This window comes from Felis catus, chromosome A2 (genome assembly GCF_018350175.1).
Source record: "Felis catus isolate Fca126 chromosome A2, F.catus_Fca126_mat1.0, whole genome shotgun sequence".
In the NCBI taxonomy this organism is placed as follows: domain Eukaryota; kingdom Metazoa; phylum Chordata; class Mammalia; order Carnivora; family Felidae; genus Felis; species Felis catus.
This window is the reverse complement of record NC_058369.1, coordinates 99220501-99233403: the sequence shown is the minus strand read 5'-3', so window position 1 is coordinate 99233403 and position 12903 is coordinate 99220501. Positions and strand designations below refer to the sequence as shown.

The following is a 12903-nucleotide window of genomic DNA, read 5'->3' as shown; positions in this document are numbered from 1 at the left end:
TTTTGTGGAACCCCTTGCCCACTGCAATATGATATGCAAAACTTCAATGTGATACTTAGAAAATAATGTTTTTGCTAAAAGAAGTTTTCAAGTCTATGAAATATAACTTCTATAAGGGCTGGTGCCTGTTTTTTCTTGTTGCCAAGTGTTTGGCATATAGTATGTGCTCAATAAATATTTGTTGAAAGAAACCATAAAGGAAAATAGACAAACATAGGCCTTCCCTCCCCACCCACCAAAAAAAAAAAGAAGCACACTTGAGAAGTAGTGATACACATTTTGAAAGTTATCCGAGGACATATGTCGCTTATTTAACTAAGCTGGGATTATTTCCAGCCCTGTTATCACACAGTAGTCTGCACATAATCATACCCACTTAAAAAATATACCAGAAATTCTGGATTTTAAAAATCCATGTGCATGAGGTTATAAATATGACAGATACTTAGGGATTGTGGAATCTAAATATTATGTCAAGAAGAGCGAAGTGAATTAAGTTATTAAAACATTTGCGTTTCTGGAGCACCAATAAATGTCAGTGTGCTCGGCAAAATCTGAAATCATGAGAAAATGCTACAGTGCATGTTCCATGTAACAGGCACTCAAAAATTATTCCCAGTGAAACTGCTAACAGCAGTTCCACACGTGATCATTTAAACTGTTCTAAAGAACACGAGGAACTGATCTTTGAAGTGGCCCCTGGTGAGACTCCACTTGCTCTTAACAGCATCCTGAAAGAGTTTATAGGGTGCAAAATGAGGACCTTATTTAATTTATGGAAGTGGATTTTCACCTTCTCTATGTTAGTTGAAAAATAGAAATCTCCCACCACTCCCCCGTAGCCCTATGTGACCCATTTAAAATTACTAAGCCAAATTCTTGCTACGTTACAACTTTATTAAGATCTGTATTTTATATTTCAGATGGATGGACCAATGTAAGAAGCAAAATCAAGCTCGTTGTAAAAAGATTTGTGGTTTTTACCTTGGGTACCCTTCTTTGGAACCAGAGTGCATATTCTGATTGTGCTTAAAAAGGACAATAGCCACAGAGCAAAAATGTTCATCATGTAAAACAGTATTCACATTAGAGAAACAAAAAAAAAAAAAAAAAAAAAAACAACAACAACAAACCCTGAAGGTTATCAATGAACATGTTCTGTAGCCTTCAGATAATTAAGGTCCTGAATTACACCACCGGAACCTATATGCCTGTTGATTCTAATAAATGTGTAGATAGACCTGTGACTCCATAGTTGGTCCACAGCACTCTCTGTGCCTCTCTCATGCCACGTATGACATTCTACCTGTATGGCAGATATTTGTGCATTTATCTTTCCCACTATCATCACTTTCTTGAAGGCAGAAACCAGGTTTAAATAATGTCTGCGTGCCTGGAAGCATCGAGCGATGCGCTTTGTTCAAAGTAGGTGTGCTGCGAATGTTTGCATGAATGAACAATTTTATCAGATCTTTTTATGCTCTCATAAAACCTTAATGCATGGTTTTCGTCAGTTTTATGGGCATGGAACCATGAGGCATATCTTCCTACTCATCTTTAAATCATGTGAGCAGGGGAAATACTGCTTGTTGCTATGTGTAGAACAGTAGGAGCGTCACAGCTCATATTGTGTGAATGGAAGAATCACATCACTTATCGCTTCTACAAATCACAAAAACACAGGAGTATAAACTTGGAACAATTTCTGATTTCTCATTAAATCTAAATAGCCTGGGCTGAGTAGAAGAGATGAAAAATCAATTGAATTAGAACTCCTAAAGTGAAAGAAAATTAAGCACCAGGGCGAACACTGCGAACCTTTCAAGAGATGGTGAAGCCACTCATTAAGCCTTGCATGCAATTTTACAATAATTCTAATTATTGGATTCTACTTCATCCTGATGGTTTTCCAGGGGCATCTGCCGATCTCTCAACCAAGGCCGAATTCTTATCACTTACAAACTTCATGGTGACTTGTATCTCATACCATTCCAGCCTCCCTGAAGGGGAGGAAGAGCCCCAAGGCATTTCTCTATATTATTTGGGGACTGTCATTTCTCTATGCTCCATATAGATTTTTAGCTCCTCACATACCATGTGTCAGGCCCCAGGCAGAAAATCAATGATGAAATGGAAAGAGTTTAGTAAGAGAAAAATGGCAAATGAATGAATAGTTGAAATAAAATGCAATTAATGGATTGTAGAAGCAGGTATAAAAATATACAAAATAGCAAACCTATCTTACAGCCCGTGGTCCCATCTCATTTATTCTACTTAAATGTCCTCTATAGTACTATCATCTTAAGCCACATATTTCCTTGTGTATTAGTTTATTGTCTTTCACCCTCAATCAGAATACGATCTCCACTTCTGTTTCTTTCCTTACCGCATCCGCATGATGCAAACGTGCTGGGCACATGGAAGGTTCTTAGTAAGAATTCCTTGAGGACATGAGTGAATGAAAGGAATGAAAATTCTGTGAAGCCATAAAGGAGGAAGTGGTTTTGTCTGCTTAAGAGAGTCAGGAGAGGCTTCAGTGTGGAAGGACCTCTGCTCTGGCTCTTGAAGTCCAAGGAGTTAATCAGGCCAAAAAGAGAGAAGTGCCAGACCTGACGGAAGAAATGGAGTGTGGGGACATACGGAGGTGTGTGGGATAAGCAATATTTGGGGCCTGTCATCCCTGGTGTGTGCGTGGCTGGGGCCTGAAGGCTGAGGCTTGCAAGGGTCTTACATGATATGCTAAGAAGCTTGGACCTTTTTCCTCAAGGCCTGTGAACCATCCAAGGCTCACTGTGGTTAATGATCAGAGCAGATGGATGCCATAAGGTAACAGAAACTTGAGGTGTGCTTTGTATGCCTGCATATATCGCCTTTCTCATAACGCAAGGTGGTTATAATCCAGAATGCGATAACAGACTTTCGGAAATGAGAAACACGTCATCAGTAAGAAAACACAAAATCACCTTCCATGACGGCAGGCTGTGTAGACCGTACCCTCCTCACTGCCAACCACGAAGTTATTGACGTCTCCCGTCGGGAAAGCCATTCCGGTAACAGCCACAGGCTTGGACTTATTGTACACCAGCTCCATGCTCTCCTACCAAAACACGGCGTGGTTATACTCCTTCTGTCAACTCCTTGCCATGCCAAAGACAGCATGGAAAAATCATTTGGCTAAGTCGTCTGTTTGCTTTTCACACAGCGTTACAAAAGACCCTGGCTGTGCCAGAAACCACGCTTTACTGCCCCTGACATTCATGCTTCTGTGTATCTCTGGTTTCAGGCCGGCTGGATCTCATCAGCGTGTGCTGCTGCTTCTTAAGTCAGGCAGAGATGACAGGTGAGAATTTCAAAACTAATGGTGCAGAAACTAAAGATAATACTGTAATGGTTACACTTGTCAGCCCCAGGCTTTAATAAAACACACAATACCCTTGTATTTACAAACATTTTCAAAATCAATTGTTCGTGAGAATACACGTGTATTAATATCAGATGTACTAAGCATATTGTCAAAGCAGGAGTGTGTGTCCTCCATGGACTAAAACCAGAAAGTTGTCACTCAAGTCATAAAAAACAGATTTCAAAGGGGACACGATTTCATGAAGGGCAACCGTTGGGTGTATAGGCTATATGCCTACAGAGGACGGTATTTAAATAAGTCTTTAAAATAACAAAGGAAAGCCTTTATTTTATCTAAGATTATTTTCAAAATCAGGAATCCATGTATCTTAAGAGACATTCTGCTGAATGAAGTTTAATGACAGTGAAGAGTAATTAAGTGTAACCAACATCCCTAAATGTTTCTGGCTATTTACATCAAAACAGCCTACTTTGTGTACCTGAAGTAATTTTAAAAAATCATTCTAGGGGATCATGCCATTATAGTTGCTAAGGAGTTTAGTCTTTTTGTGCAAATGAATAAGCCAGGTCGTCTTAGCCAAGGAGTCCAGAAATTGGCTGCGTGTGCTAACGGTCTGGGTAGATGGTGTGGTCATGTGACATGCTCGCAGTACATGAAATCCACACATATAGTGAGCACATCAGGGAGGGTGCATTATGACAATACAGAAAACGGAACCATCCAGTGGTCTGCTCCATTGCTAAAATTAGCAGCAGGAAAGGTACGGTCTCTCGGTCATCCACTTGGAACACAGAGGGACCAGGGTGACAACTGGATGCTGTCTGCTTGCCATCCATGGATATACCATGAAGCTTTCAATCTCTGTACCAGGACAGGAGTCTGTAGGCATGCTAAAATTAATAAGAACCATCTTGTATCCCCTGTACGACTGGTTTTAACTTAAGTACACATTTAATCAGCCAAATGGGCAATTAAAAATTCCTAACTAGAGGGTTCACTCTTATATCTGTTTGTAATCTCCATGCTTTTAAAAGCAGAGAACATATTGCTGAGAATTTTAAGACAAAGCTATAAAATACCCACACACAACTCCCAACTTGTATAATGGTAATGCTTACTCAGAATAGATGAACTTAAATAGTAAGGAGCCTATTAGCTCTCTCTCCCCCCACCCCAAATTATAAAAAGAATTTACTTAGTCTTAATATTCTCCACATCTGTATTTTTGGAGACTTATAGGAGGTTGTTTATGGTTTCCACATTTCCTTATGTGTCTTGAAACTCCAATGTCTTCGAAAATTGGGAGGCAGACATTCTAGGGTTATTCCAGGAAAAGGAATAGGAATGTTAAAATTTCGAATTATCTCCTAGATATGTTTATAATTTTCCTGATGTTTCCTCACATTTTTGTCAAAGTCTCTAACAGTAAACTCCTCTCTGTGTTTTTAGTTGGAGGACAATGAACTATGTTTTTTCCCATAAAGAAATGTGGACAGAGTGTGTCTATGCATGTGTGTATGTGTGCATGCATGCATCTTGAATACATAGATATATTCTGCAAGTTGCATTTCGATGGCTCCCTGCAGTGGTCTCTTACCCTTGTGCTTATTTGTTTGGTTTCCATTACTGTAATCAGTAGTGGTTTGGACGTTTTGGAACATTTTCATTTTCAACTTCTCATTTGTTGAGCAAGGAATGGCAGGAGCCATCCTAACAAACATTCCAGAGGAGAAAACAGATGGTTGGACAAATTCTTCATACACACAGGCATCCGTCTAGGCTAAGGATGCAAGCAAGGGCTTGGGTTTCTGTTTTGTGGGGATACCTTTCCTTCAAGGCAAGTGCCCTTAGGGGATTGCTCTGTTGAGCTCCAACTTCGTTTGCATTTGTTTAACAATGCTTTAGGGTAAGTACAATTCATCCCACAGGCAACTTCTATAATTACTATGCTTTAAAATGGATTATTTCATTTTCACTTGAAACTGACCTAAGGATTAACGTATTACAATAATTACATGATTTGTGGTAAAGGAAATGGGTTTTGGCTTCGGGAGGAGACTGCTGAAAGCAGGCCCCACTCTTTCAAGTGCATCCATTGGTTTTAGCTCCCATAGGATGTGAGGGTTTGGCTTTTAGGAACTATGTTCCATTAGGCAAGTATCTCTTTTAGCCAGGATGCTCTTATGTGTAGGGGAAAACAAACCCACCTGTGGAGTTGAGAGCATGTCCAGGCTCCAGGAACACATTTTACCATCGGTAGAGACAGTGATGAGGTTATGAGCATTCTGGGTCCCAACAACATTTACACAGTACACGGGATGCTGCAAAAACATAAACATGGAGGATTAGACGCCAATCCAGGAGGAAATGCTTACGCTGAAGTGTCAAACACATTACTCTAAAACAAGGATTAAAGGGTGACATAAGCCTACAATAATACAAGCCTCAGGTCATTTGCCACTTTTGATTTGAACCTGATTTCTTTCTAAAAGCTCTGGCATCAACATGTAGTAGTGGAAACACTTACCAAGCTTCACCTTGCTCAGTCAGAGGCGGTCCAACAGAGCCGAAGGAAGCTGCAGCCAATGATGACTGATGGGGCAGAAGCAGCACATAGTTTGGCTTCTAAGCTCACCATAAGTGATGAAAACAGACAGCTTTCAAAAGAGTGGAACTGTTGACTTTTGGAAGGAATATGTGTTACTAAATCTGGAGTTTAATGCATTCTAGTCACCGTGCCAAACATTTGTTAACATTCTTTATAAAAAGTGGTTAATATTCATCAGCCTCTTTAATTTGAGGGGGAGATATTGGTAGCGGGACTTACTGGCACAGTGCACCTCGTGATAAAATTAGGTTCTTTTATGTTACTGCAAAATCTAGGATAATGATAGATTTATTTTTCAAAATATCATCTGGGCTACTACGGAGGCTTCGAGTTGGCCAGAGCCTTGATAAAAGTCACTTATACATCCCGGGAATCATAAGCAAGATGCTCTTACCTCCTGTCATAACTCTAGCAGGCAATCCCCACTCTGTAGAATCCTAAATGGTAAGCTAAAATCATTTGCAGCTGCACATTAAATACTAAATGGAAGGTTAGCATAAGCAGAACCTAGCAGTAATGTGGGTTAGATTTCAGGCAGTTTAGCCATCACGGGCCAAACCACAACTTAGTTGGTGCCTCTCTGTGCAAATAGCTGACAGCCTAAGTCTTACTCTTGATGAGTTACTGTCCATAATACCTAGCCACAATGACAATGAAACAATCTTTAATATTGGAAAGTTGATATTATATACAGGATGGTTCCCAAACTATTATTATCATATAAACTCCTGGTCAGAAGGAGTCATAATAATCATTGAGGACAGCTACTCATTTGTCTCCACCAAGAGGTGGATCCAAACTCTTCTGAAACACCTTTCTCAAGGGTAACCAGTTTTTTGCCCTGATTCCTGGGGAGTTCTTCTTTCCACCACTGGGGATAAAGAAAGCTCAAGGAGATACTTTAGTTCAGTGCCCTCTGGGATCCTACAGATCAAGTCCAAACAATATTTATAGACTGTTGTTTTCTCACCCCTCCCTTCTAGTCTTATCTAACTCAGACTAATCATCGCCAATTCCTCCAATGGTTCTCGAGTAACTGGCTTTCAGGCTTTCAGTTCCCTCCTCATCCTGGTCACTCTCTTTTGAATATGTTATATTTTGTCTGAGCTCCTCTTACAGTGAAGTTATGAGAAAGAAACACAAATGTCGACCTATATTCTGGCCAAGAGAATATAGAAATCTAGGGAGTGTCGAATTGTCACCTCTCATATGATAAAAAGTACACCAGTGGTATTGTATGCTAAGATTACATTTGCTTTTTTGGCAACTGTGTCATCCTCTCTTTTACCCATGCTGATGGGCATCCAACTAAATAAACCCCTAGGTCTTATCCACACCATATTCCTGCAGAAATTTTCAATCAGCTTTGGTGGATGTGGACAGTGGTGAGTATGGCAGGGATCTGAAACTCAATGGTATCTTGATCAGGTCTCTAAATTTCAAGAGGACTGACTGGTTGTGGGACTGTGGACAAGGGTTTTTCCCAAGCCTCTGGTGTGTGCAAAACCTGCAGCAGTGAGCGTTCAAACTCAAGGCCCAAGTCACACAGCATTCAAATCAACTAGGAGAATGGAGGAAACAAATTCTCACCTAAAAACAGCAGACAGAAGAATGGAAGGGGAGGTCCAAACACTGTTATGAATCTGAAATCCACCTAGTGTTTTTCAGCAAGAGTCCAATGGGTTTTCTTTGTTAACCACCAAGCATCAACGCAAAGCACTAAAATCCTAGTGGACTGGGACTCCTAAGGGTGCGTATAGAAGGGAAAGGAAAGCATCTAGAAGAATGTATAGAGCCAACTGCCTGGAGTAAGAATGTGCATGGTAGCCCCTCCCTGGCTTTAATCAGTACTACTGGCCTGTGCTTTCATGAGTAATAAAACTTGGCTTAAAAGAAAAGAGAGAGATGTAAAGAAACCAGAAGTAGACACGTGGGCATGCCTACACACACACACACACACACACACACACACACACACACACATACACAACTCTATTTAATGGAAAGAAAAAAACTCAATGCTACAGCTCATTTTTCCAGTATAGATGCCAGATTGTTTTTATTTATTTAAGGAATAAACTTACTGTGTGGCAGAAGGGTTTTGCTTTAATTAGGATTTCCTGTTGTCCCAAATGCATATGTGTGGTGGGTGTGAAAGGAAATTAGTAATCTGTGGCAGGCCTCTTTTTCCTTAACCACTTTTGATCCTGGTACCAATCAGCCAGGCATTAGTGGAAGTTGAAAGGCAGTCACAAAATTAACTGTGCCCTTTTAGCTACGGATTCAACAAAATGCAGCAAAAGAGAAAAAAAAAAGTTTTCTTTTCAAACAGAAATATGTTACTGTTTGATAATAATAGTATTTAAATTTTTTTTAATGCTTACTTATTTTGGGGGAAGAGAGAGAGAGCAAGAGAGAGAGCTCTCACAAGTGGGGAAGGGTCAGAGAAACAGGGAGAGAGAGAATCTCAAGGAGGCTCCGTGCCGTCAGCGCACAGCCCAATGCCAGGCTCCATCTCACGAACAGTGAGATCATGATCTGAGCTGAAACCAAGAGTCGGACACTTAACCGATTGAGCCACCCAGGTGCCCGATAATAATCGTATTTTAGCTGTGATGATCATATCCTAAGTTACTTGAAAAAGAAAGCTTAACTCTTTGGAAGAGCTCCTGGATTTGGATTTTCCCCAAAAGCTTATTGCTCTAACATTTGGATTTATAATATTTGGAATTTCACAAGATAGGCTCATAAACACACCAGATATGCACATACAGCCAGGAAGAGGATTCATGCTACTTGAGCAAACACCTGCATCAAGCCGTCTTCTCCTGGGTCACAATTTTCTGTTATTAGTTTGGAGAAATGGGGTAGGCAAGAGCAATTTTCCAAGATTCCCAAGAACTAGTTTCACCTGCATGTGTCTCGGGCCCAAGTCAATCAGAATTAGGGCTGACTTGGTATTTGTCACTTCCCATTGTCAATCTTACAAGAATGGAAGAATTTTCCTCTCCATGGTCTTAGCTAAAGCAGCTCCAGTCCTTTTTTAAAGCTAGAATGGTTTTGAGGCCAGCTGATGAAACAAATGAGGCGACCACATTAAGGAAATTGAAACAATAGTAGAGCTGTATTTTTGGGCATAATTTGGGCATTTCAGAGAAAGAACATCAGTTACTCTGAATGTCAAGGTAGCAAGGATTGATGGAGACATGCCTGTCTTCTCATTCCTCCTAACAACTGCTAAACACACCTGTCATTCTCTTAAAGGAAATGACAGAGTAGTTGTCTTATGAACACTATACTGAACCTCTTCTGCTAAATTGTGGGTAATGGTTTTGAGATGTTGACTTTTAACCCGAGGGATTATATTGTCACTGTAGACTTTACCGTTGAAACTTACAACCATGCATTCCAGAATTTAAAGTCATAGCACTCCCTCAAATCACAAATGGAAAAGGACTGTTGGCAAAAGTCCCGTATACCATCCCTCGACATGAAATGCTTACTCCTCAGGGCCCATTTGAAAATACGAGTTTCCATGTTATACTGTTAACGTGAAGGGTTACTTTACAGCAATTTCACCGATGCCTCTTCCAAACTTTCTCCCTGTGTCTTTTTCAGTTTTAATCCATCCTCACCTCACCGATGGTCTTTGGATCCAAAGAGATCCTTTAGATGTGCGGAAACTTGTAGACCATTAAGAGATTTTTTTTTTCCAAATTCAGTGCCTCCTTCGCCTACTTTTCACGCTGCTTTATTGGTCAGTCAGGTTACGGTCACTATAAATTACATACATTCCGGCTTGGAGTTACTGACCGCATCCGTACTTCCATCAGTCATCCCCTTACAGGGCTTGGGTGGCTGACAGGGAAGTGACAAAAGCTGACTTACGGTGTGTGCAGCAGCTGACAAGGGTGTCCTCTGCACTGGTGTCCTTCGATGACTGCGATTATCCCACAGGACAATCTGGCCCGAGTAAGTCCCACCAACCACCAAGTTGGGATGGAAACGAGCGAAGCACACTGACATCACAGAGGACTGGGAGGAGAAAGGGGGAGAAACGTGTACTGTGAAATGGTTGGAGAAGGCTTGTTTCTTCCTGAAGAGAAAACAGTTCATCACATCAACTCAACACATCCTGGAAAACAAAAAGCAGTTGTTAAATGCAAAATTAGTAGACCGTTTTGTACCTAAATGCAGACTTTTTTCTTGAGAAGGTTGGTCAACGGTTACCCCTTGAAACTTGAAATTTGATGTCCTGGCCATGTCCTCAAACAGGCATAAAACCTATCTTATGTGCATCTTTGTTTTGTGGTATGTAAAGCTTGGTTTGTGGACACTTCCCATTTATCAATAAAATTGCATCAGAACAAATATTAATTCTCCACTAAAATCTTTACAAAGTAATTCTTTACTCTGAGGGCATGGCTACATGAAATTATACTATATACAGTGTTGGCAAAGCCTCAAGGACTTTGAGACGTGGTGCTTTTTTTGGGATTTTTGTTTTTGGCTTAATGTAGACTTCTAGGAAGTATACTGACCTCAGACTGATCAACTGGTTCCTCCCTAAATTCCCTCACCTCCCATGGGCATTCTCCTGACCTTAATCCTGCCCACTTCAGACAATTCTTAATGTTATTCTTTGCCCTATTTTAACAAAGTCAGGAGTGGATTTCAGTCCAACTCTACCAGGGCCTGTCATAGCATCACGAATGTGGTTTTTGAAATTCCACAAAAGACTACTGGACACTACATTATATAGAAAATTACTTAGGACCAGGATACACTTAAAATCAGGTTAAGTTGGCTGTTTCACATTTGTTAAAAAGTCCATTTTTATTCCCATAGAGCTTTCATGTTTGCATTTATTTATATGTGGAAGCAATTATTTTTAAGAAATGCATTTCATCCTTCCAATTAAGTTCAATGAATGACCTTGTGTATAAGAAAGGCACTGTACCAGGCATAATGGGAATACAAAGGTAGTCATTGCCCTCAACAAACTTGCGCCCTGATAAAGGAAACTAAAAAGCATGCATGCTGATGACCAAAACTGCATTTGCTGCTAGTTCATACGTGCTAGTCCAAGCCTTCATATGAAATAGAAAAGGGTGCCTCTATGCATAGACATAGTCACATGGGAGAGGTGCCTGCCATGGCTAGTGGAGAGTGAGGTGGATCTTTGTCCTCACTTGTCCCTTGGGTTTGATATCCTTGCACAATTTGCACACACAAGTGTGTGAACGTGATTCATGCCATGACTAAATCACAGCAGCATGCGTGTGTGTGCATGTATGTCTTTGTGTGTGTGTGGGGGGGTGAGTGTGGAAGATTAGCTGGGAGAGGGGAGAAAAGAGGAGAGTGGAAAGAGTGGATGGTTCAAGAGACCTCATGAATGGGAATGAATCACCCCTTGAAGTACAGGTGGAACACTCAGCACGTGGAGGGGAAAAGAAGCAGGCACTCCTGGGAGATGAGATGATAGGGAGAAGATTACAGGCACCCAAACAGAGGCTGGTGAACAGCCCACAGTCTTGTTTGGCTGGGAAGAAGGTTGCATGGTAGAGGCAGACGGTAGGGAATGTGTCTTAAAAGGCCACCCGGGCCAGACAAGAGAGGGCCTTGAATGGCAGGCACTGTTTGGAATTTTTCCCACGAGCAACAGTGAGAAATCACAGCATTCTGAAGAAAAATGGGAGAGGATCAAAGGTTGTAGCTGATAAGCCAGCAAAGTAGGAAAGTGAATGAAAAAACATTATGATCTTTTCCTGACTGGGAAGCTAGACATCCATTTCTAAAAAGATCAGATCGACTATCAACCTAACTCTTCCTTGTCTGAAGCAGCCTCAGCTACGCTGAGGTAGAATAAAGAATGCAGACTATTTTTCAGTGTCATGTTTTCCTAGTTTGAATGATTTTCAGTTCCAATTCCTTGAACACGATTAGATGGAGAACATGCTTGTGCCCCAATCTGGTTTTCATAAAGTTCAAGAATAACTCTCAATAATGATACTGAATTAAAGAAAAAGAAAATAATGCTGGTCAGCTTCTTGTTTTACACATCCCACAGAAACGATTCTTAGTTTTCAACTGATGAAATTCTTATGTTGTTTGAGCTATGTTGGAAACATTTTCTTTAAAGCTTCAGACTTAAAATTATCCAGGTGGTACCAGCAACTGAATTTACCAAAGCTCCAATCAATATGGATAAAGGAATACCATTAAATTAGGAAAATCTAGAACTCAACCACTTGATTGCTTTTGTGTTTGAGTTAATTCCCAGCAAACACTGTTCCAGACTTTGAACAGTTTGCTAAGAGACTAAACTAGAGAAAAGTAAGCAGTGGATGTTCTTCTACGAAACTGAAACGCATAGTTGTCAATCACCTAGAATCCAACTCCAGGAAGTGAGAATGCTTTCTAATTCCTACTTTTTCATTCATTCACTTGTTTTTCAATAATTCATTCATTCACTCATTCATTCATCAAACACAATGATGCCCACTGAGTACTAATGAAACCATTTCAAAAAATTTTAAATGTGATAAAACTCCCACTCTTGAAATCAGAATTCTATTTGCATTTGACAAAAAGTCAAATTCATGCTAAACAGAGTCACAATCCCTTAGAGCCCTGGAGTTCTGCTACCAGAGTCTACTTTGTTTTGCTGCAAATCAATCTTTACAACATCTCCATGAGGAAAAAGAGTAGACACATTTATTTTTATATTTGGAAGATTAGAAATGGAAGAGTAGTTATGTGATTGTCAATTTCACTTATATTTTAAGCTCCATACATTAATTATAATATGCATTCTACATATTATAGACTATAAAGGTTCAAAACAGATCTCCAGGGTATGCTACACTTGACATACTATCATTCATATGGAAACACTAAGGCAGTATGATCTCAATTATCTAGATGTAAA

General features: G+C 40.2%; 1 protein-coding gene across 4 annotated transcripts in view; it reads right to left on the bottom strand.

The window, feature by feature from the left end:
- The window catches only part of DYNC1I1 (dynein cytoplasmic 1 intermediate chain 1), a 313957-nt gene that overhangs the window by 62429 nt on the left and 238625 nt on the right, over positions 1-12903 (bottom strand). For all 4 annotated transcript variants that reach the window (XM_023250368.2, XM_045052401.1, XM_045052400.1 and 1 more), the window contains 3 exons: positions 9861-10007; positions 5572-5685; positions 2964-3097 (listed from right to left, as the gene is read on the bottom strand). In XM_023250368.2, coding sequence (XP_023106136.1) covers positions 2964-3097; positions 5572-5685; positions 9861-10007 — 395 coding nt within the window. The remainder of the gene's footprint in view (positions 1-2963; positions 3098-5571; positions 5686-9860; positions 10008-12903) is intronic.